Source organism: Coenobita brevimanus, chromosome 101, assembly GCF_032717465.1.
Source record: "Coenobita brevimanus isolate Jiangsu-jjx chromosome 101, ASM3271746v2, whole genome shotgun sequence".
Lineage (NCBI taxonomy): Eukaryota > Metazoa > Arthropoda > Malacostraca > Decapoda > Coenobitidae > Coenobita > Coenobita brevimanus.
In genome coordinates, this window is record NC_137054.1 from 11,526,478 (window position 1) to 11,542,854 (window position 16,377).

The following is a 16,377-nucleotide window of genomic DNA, read 5'->3' on the forward strand; positions in this document are numbered from 1 at the left end:
TTTGCCCTCTAGACTAAATGCTGCAGCCATGCCAATGGCATAGGCTTTATCACAGGTTACATCTTTCTCAGTAACCATGCCAGCTGAGACTGAGATAAGAGATTGGTTAGCTATCACTGACAGGAAATATAAAACATTCACTTCAAGCCATATTATTTTGGGGTCACCTGGATAATGGTATTATACTAATTTGTCATAGAAATAATACTTGAAAGACTTACTAATGTGAATAAATTAATTCCTTGTGATCGAAAACATATATTTTAATGTATTACACATTAACTTACAATATCTGCATGAAAAGTTATGGATTTGTCAATATTTCCAAAGCTGCAAATGATGTCATGGGGACCATCTTGGATTTCAGGGTTCTCCTGGACTCAGATTCCAGGGGAATTTTAGTAAAATCAGTTTGTTAGGAATTTTTACCAGGTCAAACCTAATGTTCTTGGACTATTATTGCCAAAAAACTAATTAGTGGGCTCAGAGGTATTCAGAAAGGCAGAGCTGACAGACTGCTCAGTGGGCTTCATGGCATTCGTTAACCCCTAAAACGCGGATCGTCGCGTTTGCGACGCTCGGCCATAAGGGCAGGACGGTGGGTTGTCGCGTTTGCGATTTTAGTAAATTTTGAATAACCGCAGGCAAGCAGGCTCCAGCTGGTATTGTCTATCAGTACCACCACCCTCTAGCTACAACTAGCATACTTTACCTTTGTACTACTGACCTCAGTTGTTGCCAAATATTGCGTTTTCCCCCCGTCTCCCCCCTCCCCACGGCCCAGCCAGCCTGGCTGTGATACATGGCAGCGCTCTGAGCGCTCAGAACTGTAAATCTGCGATCTCCTCTCACAAGCAGTTTATGCTACTAGGAAACGCTTGTTTCCCCAGTTGTAACACTAGCTTTTTTTCTCACGGTTTGCCTCTGTTTAGCATCAGTTTACTGCAGGCTTTCAAAGTGAGATTATGGCGAGTTCTAGCTCTTCCCAGTCAGTGCAAGCGGCCGACAGGAACGAGAATAAAGTGGCGGACGTAAGGCAGAATAAAAAGCGCGCCGTGGTGATCTTTTGGGAAGTAATATGATTGAAAATAATGTAGTATACATGTTTTTAGCTGTGAAAATGGCAATGTTTGTTGAGTGACGGGAAGACCGCTGCCACAGTGCATGTCGGCCGTACGCTCCGTTGATTTTAGCCTTATTTTCAGTGCTTATTGTACAAATACAGATTCCTAACTACCTTTACGTTGTAGTATAAAGTTTACTGTGACAGAATGAGGCTGTGGTAGAGGGGAAACCAGGTTGCTGGAGGTGTGAAAGTGAAGATTTGGTTACCCAACTTTGCAAGTCTCCACAAGTCCTTGGGTAGTCCATGAAGGCTCAACACCTGTCTCTGGAGAAAGCTGAATGTAAGTACTATCTGCCATACCAAGTATAATGTTCTAGGGTTTATCTCTGATTTTTGGCGAATATTTTCCTACAGGTACTCAGACCGCGATACAACCCCGCCACTCGGGGGGGATCGACTGTACACAGCCGCGCTTTAGGGGTTAAATCTGTTATCAGGCTTTGCTATAGCAAGGGTTTGTTGTATGAGAGAAAAGGGTCACCTGGTTCTTGGCAGAGTATTAGAATCGGCGTATAAACATTGCCAGCCATGTTGACAAACATCACTGCACGGGACTTTCAATGTCAGTGACCAGCAGCAATTTTTTGGAGACAGATTTCTGAAACTTTCCTGTGTGTATCAAATTTTTTGCCATAAATATCAATTATGGACAGAGTTTAAGTATTCACTTAAAAGGTGAACAATGCATGTGGAACCCACACAAATGGAGGAGTTACTGTATACTTGTACACAACAACTGAAAATGTAAATAACATCAGTGACACACCTGACAAGGATCTCTCTCTTGGCTGTTCTGCCGTCCTCTTGCCCTATGTGACATGTTGGCAGCAGAGGCACTAATCTGCTGCCTCATCACTGCTTCCTCATTAACCTGCAGCAGAGGAATATAATGAGTAGTAATTCCGCAACTAGTTCTGTCACAGTCTATTATGCTTTAAAATACTATGATGTCCAATACTATATTCAATTTTCACTGACATAAAATTTTCACTGACATAATTATTACAGTACTCTTGTAAAAAGAATTAACAACAGAGGAGCCAATCCCAACCATAGTTTTTCATTATGGAGATAGATGAGATTCAATGATGTACAGCTGCTACCTTCCCTGTGATTGTGATGGAGCAAGTACTACAATGCATGTAGTTGAACTGGAGTTCTGCAAAACCCTCATTTACTGAACCTTATACATACATCCAGCTCACAACTTTCAACTCCATCCTGTTTAAAATGCTGCATGTGTTGAATGAGGAACTGTTAAGACAATACACTTACACTCCACCCTGTTAAAAGTTCTGTATGCACTGAACCCCACTACCTCCACACAGTTATACACACACAAACTAGAGCATATAGGCCATAGTGCATACAGCGTCAGTATCTGAGCCAGGTTAAAGAAATAACTGAGTTAGTTCAGATCATCTAGCCTCTAATAACTAAATTTTGCAAGAGAAGTAGTGCAATTTTCTCAAGACATCATGACAAGAAAGACACCAAGAACACTGAGAGATGATGAACTGAGCTATTTATTGTTCATGAGCAACAGACAGTCATCATTCTGTCAAGTGGAAAGATGGAGTCAATGAGCTTAGGAGGCACTTAAACAACAGTGTTCTCTTTACCCTAGTCAGAAGCTACATGTGTATCTTAAATTATAAAACTGAGCCTGTACAAATGGAAACCATTTACTATGCTATGTGGTAACCATATAACCAAATTTTGGCGCCTGGCGGTTTGGTGGGTAATTAAGGTACTCCAACTGGATTGAACTGGTGCAGGTTTAAACCCAATGGGTGGTTGGGATTAACTGCACATGTAACGCCACTCAGGGATGAGTGAGGCTACTCACTCTCATCTTAAATATCAGGACCAACTTGTCTAGCCCCAGGCTCCTACGCACCCCATGGGGCAACACAGGATTAGATGAATGAATGAATGAAATGAATACCATTGCCTCTACATGACTGCTGTAGTGGTTGTTATGATACATTTTATAAGATGCAGGTGAAAAAGTGAGGAATGGAATCTTTAGCATATGGTCTGGGTTTGATAGCTATAAAGCTCACTGATTTCTGTAAGGAGTAAGAAGTTCCCAATCTTTGTAATGCCATAGGGATGTGATGACCTCACTGCACAGCACTCACATTGCAAGGAACCTGTTGTCTTGACAGGAAAGCAAGAAACCGAATTGCATAGTATCTGGGTCTTTCCTTCTCCTCTAAACTGTACCTTCTGTGAGAGCTCAGAACACTGCTCAGGATATCCTCCATCCCACTAATGGTTATAAACTTGGTCAGAATGATGATTTTAAAAATATCATAATAATACAGTAATAAAAATAATAATAATAATAAAAAATAATAATAATAATCTACCTACTTATCTATCTATAGTGGGGCAGCATAAAATGGCTGTTTGTCTTTGAGTTAGTGTTACTGAGAGGGGCACTAACCCTCAGCCAACCCACTTATTGACAAGTACAGAACATGTAAAAGTTGGTTACATGGTTACCACCTGGTGTTGTATGTGGTTTCCTGGCTTACAGGAAGCCATTAGACTTGTCACTCAAAGTAAAGCCACCTTGGGAGAAAAGAGTAATAAAAAGTTATATGAATGATGGGAGAAATTGGAAACAGAGGAGGGCAGACACAAAAAAAGAATGATAAAGGTGAAGGAAGAAGTAGGCAACATTACATAACAATAAAAATCATAGTAATAAATGTAAACCAGGCTTCAGCAACTGATTAAAAATGTAAACCATGCTCCAGTCAAGCCAATACAAGCACAGAAAGTAGGCCTGACAGAGCATGCTATGCCAGTTCATCTGCCACAACCATAACATAAAACACCAATATGGTTTACATGCAAAACAGGTTTAGAAACAAAGATGCAGTCCATTACAGTAGTATGGATCATAAACATATGCTTAGTGTGGCATAAGAGGTTTGATGGACACTTACTTGAACTTCATACCCATTTCATAAAACATATCCCCCCATGGAAACTGAAGCAAAGTAGTACTACACAAGACAATATTTCATTAGTAAAAAATTATCTTAAGATAAGCACAGTCCCCCATACATCAAGAAAGTTTACTGCCACTGCAAAAGGTATCTAAATTTCACAAGTCACCAGGTCTCAGTACTAAGGACAACAAAAATTTGGATGATTTTACCATACAGCAACCAAGATACAGCCATTAACTTTTTTTTTTTAATAGCTAATCCCACATAATTTTACTCAACTTAGGTAAAATGTCTCCAAACTGCATGAGTCAGAAACAATACCAACAACCCCTTCAGACTGAGTACATCTTTTTACACTTTATTCTAACAGCATACAATTCTGCTTAGCTTAGGTAAGACATTTCCAGTCTTCAGGGGATAAACATCCCAAGCAATATAATAATGCTGTATAAATTCATGAAACTCCTATAAAAAAAAAGTACAGATATGTTCCAGATGATATCTAACTGACTCATCACATGACTGAAAATGGAGACCTGATAACTTTACAAAAGCAGATACCTACGAATATCCTGTGTCAGTTTCATTCACAAACCAACTACCAGTTTAACCAAGTCTACAACAGTATGTTATTCACACCTATAAACAGAAAACAACTGTACCTTTTCCAGCAGTAGTATCTTGGCTGCCTCTATCTGCTCTCTGTTGCCTTTCAGAATAATCTTCCTCATATCCTCTGCCACATCCACATTAAAAAGCCATTTCATTACAAGGTATCAGTAACATGCTCAAAGTGTACGTGACTACTGGAAGTATATTTTCTACAGCTACAGATGGTAACAGTTAAAACATAAATCTATAAACATCAACATGCCTTATACAAAAAAATCAATGTCATGACTACAAACAGTAACAAATTCATGCTAACAACACTATATTTTGCTGCACATGAAAACTGCAGACTGTATGGCTTCAGTCAGAAAAAAAATATAGTTCAATAAAATGATGTATTACATGATGTGCCATACAAATGAAGATGTGATGCAATGCAACTCATCTACAAAATAATCTGAATAAAGTTAGATATAATGTAACTACATAGAAACTATGTTATGCAAATCAGATTGAAGGAAGAAAAATTCAGCCCATGTGCTTTTCCTCTGAAGTATACCTGTTAATGCATGAAACAGTAAAATTTTTGGTGATACTAGCCATCTGAATAAGATAAAAGAAAAAACAAAAAAAAATATTATTTACAATATTGCTAAATAAAATGTTACTGTAAAAAATAAGGTACATATTCACAAAGTTGCTTGTAAAGTTGGTGGTAGGTGGGGGCACTCACCATCCTCTCACTCGATATAATGCTGCTCTTGGGTGACTGCCCTTTCCTCTCTTCCTTCCTTCCTCTTCTGTCTTTATCTCCTTCATTCTTTCCTCTTCCTTCTGCCTATGGGTGACTTTACACTTCCTCTTCTGTCTTTCCTTCCTTCAGTCTTTCCCTTTCTTTCTGCCTTTGGGTGACTCTACACAGACTGACAAGCCAAATGGTTTTCCATATGCCAGACCATTTACTAAGCTGAATAGTAACCATACAAACAAATTATGCAACCTGGTGGTTTAGTGGGCAATTAAGGTGCTCCAAATGGATTCAGCCTGAGAAGGTTTATATCCGAAGGAGTGGTTGGGGCTTACTGCTCATGTACGGCGACTCAGGGATGTGTGAGGCTGGTTAATCTCATTTTAGCCCTTTCGTGTTATGGGTGCAGTGCGAATTTCATGCACTCGTTACCAGTTGATGCAGGCAGTGGTTACACACATTTCAACCACTCGTTACCACTCAACGCCGGTTGCGTCAAAATAAATGGTCCATTTTTTTTGGTTATGGAATGATTTTGCGTCCATTTCTGGGCCAGAACAAAGCACTAATTGCATCCTAATTTATTCCTCCGCCGCCCTCAACCCACCCTGCACCCAGCGTCGCCCCATTGTCCGAGTTAGTGTGCTATGAGCCTTGCTCGAGCCTAAGATAATTTCCTTTTGCGCTCCGTAAAATCGGCCCTAACTGACCTACAGTAATTCTTTATCATTCAAAATGTAGCTAAATAAATTCCCTATAACTGTTTCTCAGTAACATTTACCATAAAAATTATATTTCTATGAGAAAAAACTGACGTAAAAAAAAATTAGGCACTATTTACATTTGGTTGATCTTTTTTGTAACACCATAAGCAAGTCAGTACATTTATTCTAGATTATGGTGAAAAAAAATTACGATTATCAAAGCAAAAATAGGGGTGTCAGGTTAAAATGTTTATGAACTACTGAGTGCGCAGGAATAACGTGGTGATGGGGGGGTCTCTCAGTGTGTGTGGTCTTGGGTGCCCAGGACTGTATCCCATGTACTCTCTCGCGGTTGGATGCAGCCTGCGTTGATTGGTAACGAGAGGATTAAATGTCAGGACCAACTTGCGTAGCCTCGGGCCCCTAAGCTCATAGGGCAACATAGGATTAGATGATGGACAGATGGATGGCTTACAAAGTGCTAGAATATTTTTTGTGACTACTGGCTCTTCTGAAAGTTTATAAAGATGGATGGTATGATGTGGAATTGTGCAAAATGAAAAATGAGATGGAGTGAAGTGCATTCAGATCTTAATAAAAATTGTCAAACTGTATATATCTCAGATGTCTGGTTTTCTTTGGAAAAACACTGTCAGACAAAAAAAAATTAAACGAAAATACAAAACAAAGCATTCATCCACAAATGCGTTTCATCCACCATCACTAAAAAACTAGATAAATACCTATCTGGTAACTGGAGACATATCATTGTAGCTTCCCCAGATTTAGAAAAAAAAAAAAAAATCTAGGGATTTCGGTGTATACTCCTCCTAAGTTAAATAATATGTTTGTACTCAGAGGCCAGAAGTAAAGGGTATTATGTTAAGGAAGGTCACTGAGTGAAACAGGCTTTGAAGAATTTCTAATAGTTACCCTTTAACCCATCAAGTGCCAGAGCTGTACATTTACAGCAGTGCCTATGTCTGCAGACAATGCCAGAACTGTACATGTACGGTCTACATTTGCAACTGGCATCAACACGCGAATTTTCAAATTTGGCAGGAGATGCCTGGCATGGACAGGAATGCACCCTTACCACAACTGTAGACACTTCCTATATCATCTATATACCCAACAAGAGTGTCCTTGGCTCGAATAGCATAGTTACTGATGAAGAAAACGAAAATCTCCTACCTCAACTCAACGGGTGTGGGCAGCGGCCGATAAAGTCTATGGGCGTTTGTTTTCAACCGCCTGCTCAGGGAGAATCGACCTCAAAATCGACCTAAATGGCTTCTGTGAGTAGTTTTATGGTTGTTCTCCATGTTTTCTCATCATTTCTAACCTACCCAGCAAAAAATAAAAAAAAAAAAAAATAACGGTCGAAATTTGGCCGGCACCATGACTCCATGAGGGTCCAAGTCTGCTAGCACAAGGCAGGTTAACCCCTTAACCGCAGGGCGTCACTTTCGTGACACTCGGGAGCAAGGGATCATACTGCGGGACGTCACTTTTGTGATTCTGTGTTATTTTGAATTCGCCCAGGCTTTCAAGTGGTGGCTTGTATCATCTATCAGTACTACCAGTGTCCAGCTATACTCAGTTCTGCTAATGTCACCTGTACTCCCATCCACTGTTGACAATTTAGCCATTTTTCTCCTGTCCTTGACTCCCCCCCTCCTTACCTCCCCTCCATTACCCTCTCCTCCCGCCTGACCAGCTGCGCTGCACTACACAAATGCTGGACGGATTTTTCCACTCATTTTATCCATTGAAATGTGCCCTTTGCCCTATTCTTATACAAAATAATATATAAAAGAAAGAGAAAAGGTAACTGATACTGCCATACATCTGGAATGGGCTAATTATCACCTGGCAACACCTCACGTGCACTCGTTCGCTAATTTTCCCTGTTTATTTCCCCTTGAAATATGCCGTATGACCTGTTCTCATAATAAAAATATACAGTAAGACCTCACTATAACGGACTAATTGGGGCCCATGCCATTTCAAAAAATGTGAAATTCCGATAAAAACGACATCTGGACTTCCCCCTGCTAAACCGGACTTTTTCTGATATATCACACCTTATGGTCAGACTCAAATATGAAGTCAGTTTGGGTGGGGCCCGCGTGGGGATTTCCCTCTCTACAGCTCTGCCAAACCTCCTCTCTCTCTCTCTCTCTCTCAGTTGATTGAGAAAGTTTTTATATATTTATAAGTTTTGTTTTCTTCTATATTGTTTCGACCTTTTTTCCACACCACCACTGAGGTAAAAGTCTTGGCGTGTTTTTTTTATAGAGGTTTCCCCAGTAGGCATAAGTCCTCTCTGATCTTTAATCAGACAATTCATCCTCTGAGCTTTCTGATATGTTGATTAAGAATGAATCCACGAAATGGTCGACTGCTACGTCTTGCTGTGAATCTTCTTCTTGCTGTTGTTCAGCATGCTGCACTGCTTTCATCCAGTTATTCGGTGTTACATGATTCAAAGCTTCTTTGGCAAGACGTTTAAGATCAACCATTTTGAAGGTGTTTGCCTTGGCTATATAGGTCTTCACCTGAGCCCAAATGAGCTCAATAGGGTTGTACTGACAATGGTACGGTGGTAATCTTATGACCCGATGCCCTGCTTCTTCAGCAATTGTGTCAATTACATACTTTGTGCCAGTATCAAACTTCTTTGCAAGTTCATACAGCTCGTGTTTTAAGAGATCGTCGCTGGGCCGTACTCCCTTCTTTATAAGCCAGTCCCTTATATCCGATTTTCTCCAGGACGAGGTTGGTTTTTTTTCAAGTTGGACTGAATGATAGGAAGCGTTATCCATAACAATTACAGAGTTTGGTGAAATGTTTGGTATTAGTTGATTCCTGAACCAGTCTTCAAAAAGTGTTGAATTCATCTGATTATGGTAGTCCCCATCGTTTTTTGCTTGAAATATCAACTCAGCATTGTTAACAAAGCCATTTCTCGTTCCAGCATGCACAATAATTAAACGACGTCCTTTTCCAGTCGGTTGCCGTATTCCAGTGGCTTGTGGGGATGCAGTGTCAGTCCAGCATTTTCCAACTGTATAATTTTGATTTACCTAAGTTTCGTCAAGATATACAATGTTCTGGGAAGACACTTTGACCTGCCGAATTTCTCTCAAAAATCTGGTCCGAGCTGCTGCTACATCGCTCCTTTCCATAAGGAACTTTCGGCCATCAACTTTTGCATATTTGAAGCCCATCTGCAAGAGAATCCTGCGAAGAGACTCGTTGCTTCCGTTGAAAGATATGTTTTCCTTGAGTTCTTCGTAAATCTTGTGCAATGTAGGAATTTCATGCCTTTCATAGAATCCCAGGACAGTTCTGACCACACGCTTGTCAAAATCGTCGAGATTCGTTACAGTTGCACTGCGCTTCTTTTTTGGTGACGAGAATACAAGCTGTTCTGGTGACATTTGTGTCACACAAGCTTTATTAAATTTTGAGCAGATTCTTTGGACTGTTTTTTCGGTAACGTTGGTAGCTTTGGCAGTGCGAGCAACTGCTCCTGAAGGCGGAATTATAAAGTCACCAATAGCCTTTTCTTCTAAAAAATACTTGTTCACATTGTAAATAAGTTCTTTCTCCCGACTGTGGAGCACACGAGAGCGAGTCAGAGTAGCTGCCATCGTGCGTGGAGAGCAGGGAGGAAATGACCGGTCACCTGTGGTCTGAGGTGGGTGTCCTTGACCTCTGGCAACGTCGGCTAGCAACGTTGTCACGTGGTGTGGAATTTATACAAATCATTGTTATTATCTTAAAAAGCAGCACATTCATAGCACTATATAGCCTTATTTAATATATTTAATAAGTACAGAATATTTAATATACAATTTCAAATAGTAAATAGCTGACGTATGAGAGAGAGAGAGATAGGTACTGGGGTTGATGCGGCAGAGCTGTAGAGAGGGAAATCCCCTCTCGGGCCCCACCCAAACAGACTTCATATTTGAGTCTGACCATAGTCCTGATCATATGAATGGTTTTTAAACTGTTTGACTACCACTGCAGTACTGTACTGTGTTATAATTTGTTACATTAATCAAATGGTATAATATATACAATAATACTGTACTCTACCGATAACACCGATAATCATATCTTTTATTTACCTTATTGTGGTGAACATAGCTGAAGTGGTCAGGCAGTCCAGACTGCTTCTGGCTTTATCGGACTTTTCTGCTATACAGGAATTTAGTCCGGTAGCTCCTCAAGTCCGAAAAAAGCGAATTCCGGTCTATTGAAGTCCATTATATCGAGGTTTTACTGTATATAAGAAAGGAAGGGAGAAGCCTAAGTGATATTTACATTCACCTGGAACTATCTAATTTATTATGCATTATCTAGATTTCCTGCCAATCATTTCATAGCGTATATATTAGCAGTTCTCACCACGCTGACACTGGCAACCCTTCACTGCCCCTAGGCGACAGCATTCAGTTTACTGTCGTCTTTCAAGGTGAAACCATGTCGGATTCGCACCTGTTCAATTCCACCGTTCTTTAGCCCCATGCAAAGGGCCCTGTGACTTCTACCCCTACTAAACCTCGTGTGGAAAGGGGTAAAGGGCTAAGTGACCCTGCTGTGGAGTGTGAACTGGCTAATTTATCAATGATAATGATGGACAGTGACTACGATCTTTCTGGTGACTCTAAAACAGTGCAAGTGGAAATGTAAATAATGTGTAAACAACAAGCGAAAGCAATGAATGTAAATATAACTGAACAGTGGAAAGTAGTTTTATAAGTTACTGCAAGTGACAGTGCATAACATAGTGTAAATAAAATAGAAATGTAAACAACGAAAATAAAATAAAGAATGTAAATAGAAATGTAAATAAGTAGTAATACTGTATATGAATACGAGTATATATACTAGGAGTACAGTACATCCTCATTATCGACGGGGGATAGGTACCTAAGATACCCGTCGATGCCTAAAACCGTCGATACCGATTTTCGTCTGGTCAGGTACCCTTTATTTATATATTTTAATATCCCTTCAATCACTCGTATGTAATATGGAGTTTAGTTTTAGTGTTTCTTAGAAATAAATTAGTTAGGCAATTGAAAAACTGAATATCATAATAAAACTACTTATATTAAGTAAAGAATTATAGAAAAAATAGCATAATCTCTGATGTTGATGCATAGTGGTCGTACACTGGACCTCAACTTGTAATGGCTCCTGTATCATCACTTCTCTCTCCACTTACACCTCACTTCATCTAAAAATAAAAGGCGAAACCAGCAGTTGTAGCCATCCATATGTTTACATAACCGAGTGTGTAAAAAAAAAAAAAAAACGAAAGCAGCAGTGGTGGTCATTCATACGTTCTAATAACTGAGAGTGTGGGGCAAGTGTTACGTTAGATCAGCTGTTCGCACCGATCTTCACAACACACGCCAGTGCTGCTAGCTCATACCAAAGAGACCACGCTCTCCTATTTACTTTCATTCTCAAGAGCTTCCTTTCATTCTTGATATTCCATTTCTCCCAGACCTAAATTTTCACGACTGTATGGCAGTTTATGCTATCAAAGATGAATCTTAGCCTAGCTTTTGCTAGGATCTTCTTTTAGGAAAATTCAACTCTCCTTATGCTCGTATATTTCATATTTAATCTCTGCCTAACTTTTGCAAGAAATATCCTTTATTGACAAAAAATCCAACTCGTCTTTAACATTATAACAAATGATACAGGAGCGTGGGTTTTATCATATGTCCTTTTGCATTACCACACAAAAGCACAGACACATGATCTTTTGCTGCTTTAAAGCCTGGCGCACTTTTCTCCTTCTTCGAAATGTACGTTCTTTTAGGCATTTTCTTCCACCACAGGCGTGTTTCGTCCGCATTAAACACTTGTTCGTGCCTGTACCCTTTCTCCCTTATAAGTTCAGCAAAGTCACGTGGGTACGATTCTCCTGCTATCTGATCTGCTGAAGCTGCTACACCAGTCATCCTAATGTTATGTAGGCCATACCTTTTCTTAAAATTCTCGAACCAGCCCTTGCTGGCTGCAAATTTCTTTTGCCTAGAAGCACCAACATTACTAGGCCTATCACCATCGTCATTACTTTCATCACCATCATCACTATTTTCACCTGCCTCACTTTCATCACCGTTATCTTCACCAACACCACTGCTTTCACCAGCAAACCGAGTGTAGAGTTGTTTTGCTTTGTTTCAGATGAACTGGGAGTCTAGCGGCACATGTCGACGGTTTAAGTCCTCAATCCAAATATTCAGTGCCTTTTCCACCTTCACCAAGGCATCATCTCTCACATGCATCGTTACTTTAGCCGATCCTGGTATGCACGAAGCCAGAGCATCTTTAATGTCTTTTTCTCTCCATTTTATGCCACGAACACTGGACTCATTCATGCCATACTCGCGACCAACCGCTGCATAGCTCATTCCACTTCTAAGTTTTTGTAATATTTCGTTCTTTACTTCCAAGGTAAGTACTTTCCTTGCTCTCTTAGCTGCCTTATTTCCAGTTGGAGTGTTACAAGGGCGCTTCGGAGCCTTGATGATCGCGAAAGCACGATAGATGTGGCCGAACACGATATGAGAACAACAGACAAACGTGTACTGATGCTGCTGTTTGTTGGGTCGGCGGGAACATGCTGCGAGCAGCCAGAGACACCTGGCAGGATGGCGTGCAAACTTGCTAGGAGGTGCCAATACAATTCTTTATTTTTTTATTTTTTTAATAATAATAATTTAACTCCCAGGAGACAAAAAAACCGTCGATAATCAAATCCGTCAATAAAAAAAACGCCAATAATGAGGGTGTACTGTAATGAAAGTGAAAGTGAAAGTTTTTCTCAAGCATGTATGAATACTGGGAGTAAGAAAGTGAAAGTGAAAGTTTTGCTCAAGCATGTATGAATACTGGGAGTAAGAAAGTGAAAGCGACAGCTTCGCTCTCTACGCTAGTACTGTATACAGAACGAGAAAGTGAATGCCTGGAGTGAATAAACTACTAGTACTGAAAGAAACTTATAGATAAATATTGTATATATATATATATATATATATATATATATATATATATATATATATAAGTGTAATAAAGTACCAGGAGTATAAAGTGCGAGTGTGTTTATAAATAATAAATGACAGCTCCGCCTCAAAATACCATCGGGGAACCAGCACGGGAGGAAAGCTCGTATGCACTCGTAATTTACATTGCTTTCACAGTTTTTTTTTTTTGGAATATGGATTCCAAACTACTTGAAATTCATAGAATAGTGTTTGTAGTTATAATATCAGGCAGTGGTAACCATATTAAGCGGTATAGGGAAGTGTAAAGTGGAGACTTCGTTACCCAACTTCAGAAGTCTCCACAAGTCCTACGGTAGACGATGAAGGCTCAACAAACATCCCAGGGGAAAGCTGAAGGTATGTGCCATATGCATATATAATTTTATTATTCTAGGACTAATAACTGATTTTTGGCAAATATTTTTAACCCCTTAACCACGGGGCGTCACTTTCATGATGCTCAGGCACAATGGATCATACCACGAGGCGTCACTTTTGTGATTCTGTGTTATTTTGAATTATCCCGGGCTTACAAGTGGTGGCTTGTATCATCTATCATTACTGCCAATGTCCAACACTAGTCAGCACTCCAAATCTCATCTGTGCTCCCATCCATTGTTGACAATTTAACCATTTTTCCCCGTTCCTGACTCCCCTCCCTACCTCCCCTCCATTGCCCTGTCCTCTCACCTCCCCGGCGGCGCTGCGCTAAAGCAAATTTCCCCCGGAATTATCCACTGATTTCATCCATTGAAATAAGCCCTATGCCCTACTCTTATACAAAATAATATACACCAAAAAGAAATAAGGTAAGTGATAGTGCTATACACCTTGATTTGGCTAATTATCACCTGACAACACCTCACGTGCACTCATTCGTTAATTTCCCACGGAAATTTCCCCTTTGAAATATGCCGTATAATCTGTTCTCGTAAAAAAAATTTATATAAGAAAGGGAGGGAGAAGCCAAAGTGACATTTACATTCACCTGGAACTACCTACTTTTTTCTGTATTTTCGAGATTTCCTACTAATCATTTTTTAGTGTGTACTGCTACTGTCCACCAATAGTCCGCACTCCTAATCTCATCTGTACTCCCATCCATTGTTGACAATTTAGCCATTTTCCCCAGTTCTTGACTCCTCTCCCTACCTCCCCTCCAGTACCCTCTCACCCCTCCCTACCTCACCTCCTTTACCCTTTCCTATCACCTGCCCTGCCGCGCTGCGCTAAGCAAATCTCCCCCAGATTTTTCCACAGATTTCATCCATTGAAATAAGCCCCATGCCCTATACTTATACAAAATAATATATACCAAAAAAAAATAAGGTAAGTGATAGTGTTATACACCTGGAATTGGCTAATTATCACCTGACAACACCTCACATGCATTCATTCGCTAAATTCCCACGGCAATTTCCCCTTTGAATTATGCCTTGTAATCTATTTCTGTAATAAAAATATATACCAGAAAGGAAGGGAGAAGCCTAAGTGACATTTACATTCACCTGGAACTACCTATTTCTTTATGTATTGTCGAGATTTTCTACCAATAATTTCTTAGCATGTAAGTTTGCAGCTGTCAGCCCCATTGTCACTGTCAACCCTTGCCTTTTCAGATAAGCCGCGCCATTTAGTTCCTTGTCCTCCTCTGTGGTCAGAGCATGTCGCACTCGCGCACCGCCATTTCTGCCGCTTCTGCGCCCATTGCAAAGGGCCCCATGACCTCTACACCCAGAAAAACTCGTGGGGGAAGCAGGAAAGGACTAAGTGACTCTGCAGTGGAACGTGAACTAGCCGAATTATCAATGATAATGATGGATAGTGACTATGACCCTTCAGGGGATTCGTGTGATAAGCCAGGTGAGGAAATCGTGCCAGAAACTACTAGTACGAGTGCTTCAGTGTCCCAAGTTATCCCTAGCTCCAAGGGAAAGGTGCTGTTAGTGCAGCAAGGGAAGGAATTTGGGAAGGGAATGAAAAGGTGCCGGGTTAGTCCCGAAACAATGGCCCTGCGTGACCCAGCCCGCCATGAGTCCCGAGGTGATTCACCTCCCCGTTCCCCAAGCCCCAATTCACTCATTGCTTCCTCTTCTTCTGCTGAATTTTCTCCGGAGTCTTCATCGTCGGAGTCACCACCAGCATCAACAGTGAAGGCAGGCCGTAGAGGAAGAGGTAAATCCCTGACCCGTAAAAGTAGAGTTGCCAGTAGAGTAAGGGCTGCTACAGTCGTTCTATTTTATGAGGGCAGTTTGGGTGGGGCGATCTGGGACTTCACACTGTTAGCTCTGTTGTCCCATTGCCGCCGACACACGTGTAATTATTTGTGCTCACCTCTCTCTCTGTCTCTCTCACTCTCCTATTTTAAGCTAGTAACTATTTATAAGTGAATTTTAAACACTCTGCTATAGTATAGTATAAATCTAATAAGACTTGTCAACGTTGCTTTCGCGACGGTGTCAGGTGGTGACACGAGGGACAGCCCTGCGTGATCGGGTCATACTTGGTCAGTCTCCCGCCATGGAAGCTATATAAAAAAAAAAGCACCTATAGACTTTTACCTCAGGGGTGGTGTGGAAAAAAAGTCGAAAACAAGAGAAAAAATAAAGAAAATACAATTAGTAGTAGTTAATATAAATATGAGAGAGAGAGAGAGAGAGAGAGAGAGAGAGCACGTGTGTGGCGATGATGTGGCAACAGAGCTAACAGAGTGAGGTCCCAGAGCGTCCCACCCAAACTGCCTTCATAAAATAGAATGACTATAGTGCTGTACGGCAACCCAGGGTCAGTGCGAGTGACCTTGAACCAGATAAATCTGCCTCATAGCCACCCTCCACCCTCACCCACCCTACATCGCCACGACAGGGAATCCTGGACGCCTTCGCGTGGACGGAAGGGTCCAATTTTGTCACTGAACATCTCCATTTTGACGAGAGTTCCTCAGGAATACAGCCTGCCTTCACTCTTGACAAGGATGCTGAGTGCGTGGACTTCCTTTTGGCCTTCCTCAATGACGAAGTCATGCAGCACATATGTGATGAGACCAACAGGTATGAATCACAACGTGCTGCAAGTGGTACAGGTGCAGCCAAGATACAACAGTGGTCCATGCTGGGAGTGCAGGAGCTGTATGTGTTCT

General features: G+C 40.8%; 1 protein-coding gene across 1 annotated transcript in view; it reads right to left on the reverse strand.

The window, feature by feature from the left end:
• LOC145414919 (tudor and KH domain-containing protein-like) overlaps window positions 1-16,377 on the reverse strand; it is a 94,421-nt gene that overhangs the window by 57,205 nt on the left and 20,839 nt on the right. Inside the window, exons 4-5 of the mRNA XM_080284335.1 lie at window positions 4,755-4,828; window positions 1,893-1,997 (exon numbers count right to left, since the gene is read on the reverse strand). Coding sequence (XP_080140461.1) covers window positions 1,893-1,997; window positions 4,755-4,828 — 179 coding nt within the window. The remainder of the gene's footprint in view (window positions 1-1,892; window positions 1,998-4,754; window positions 4,829-16,377) is intronic.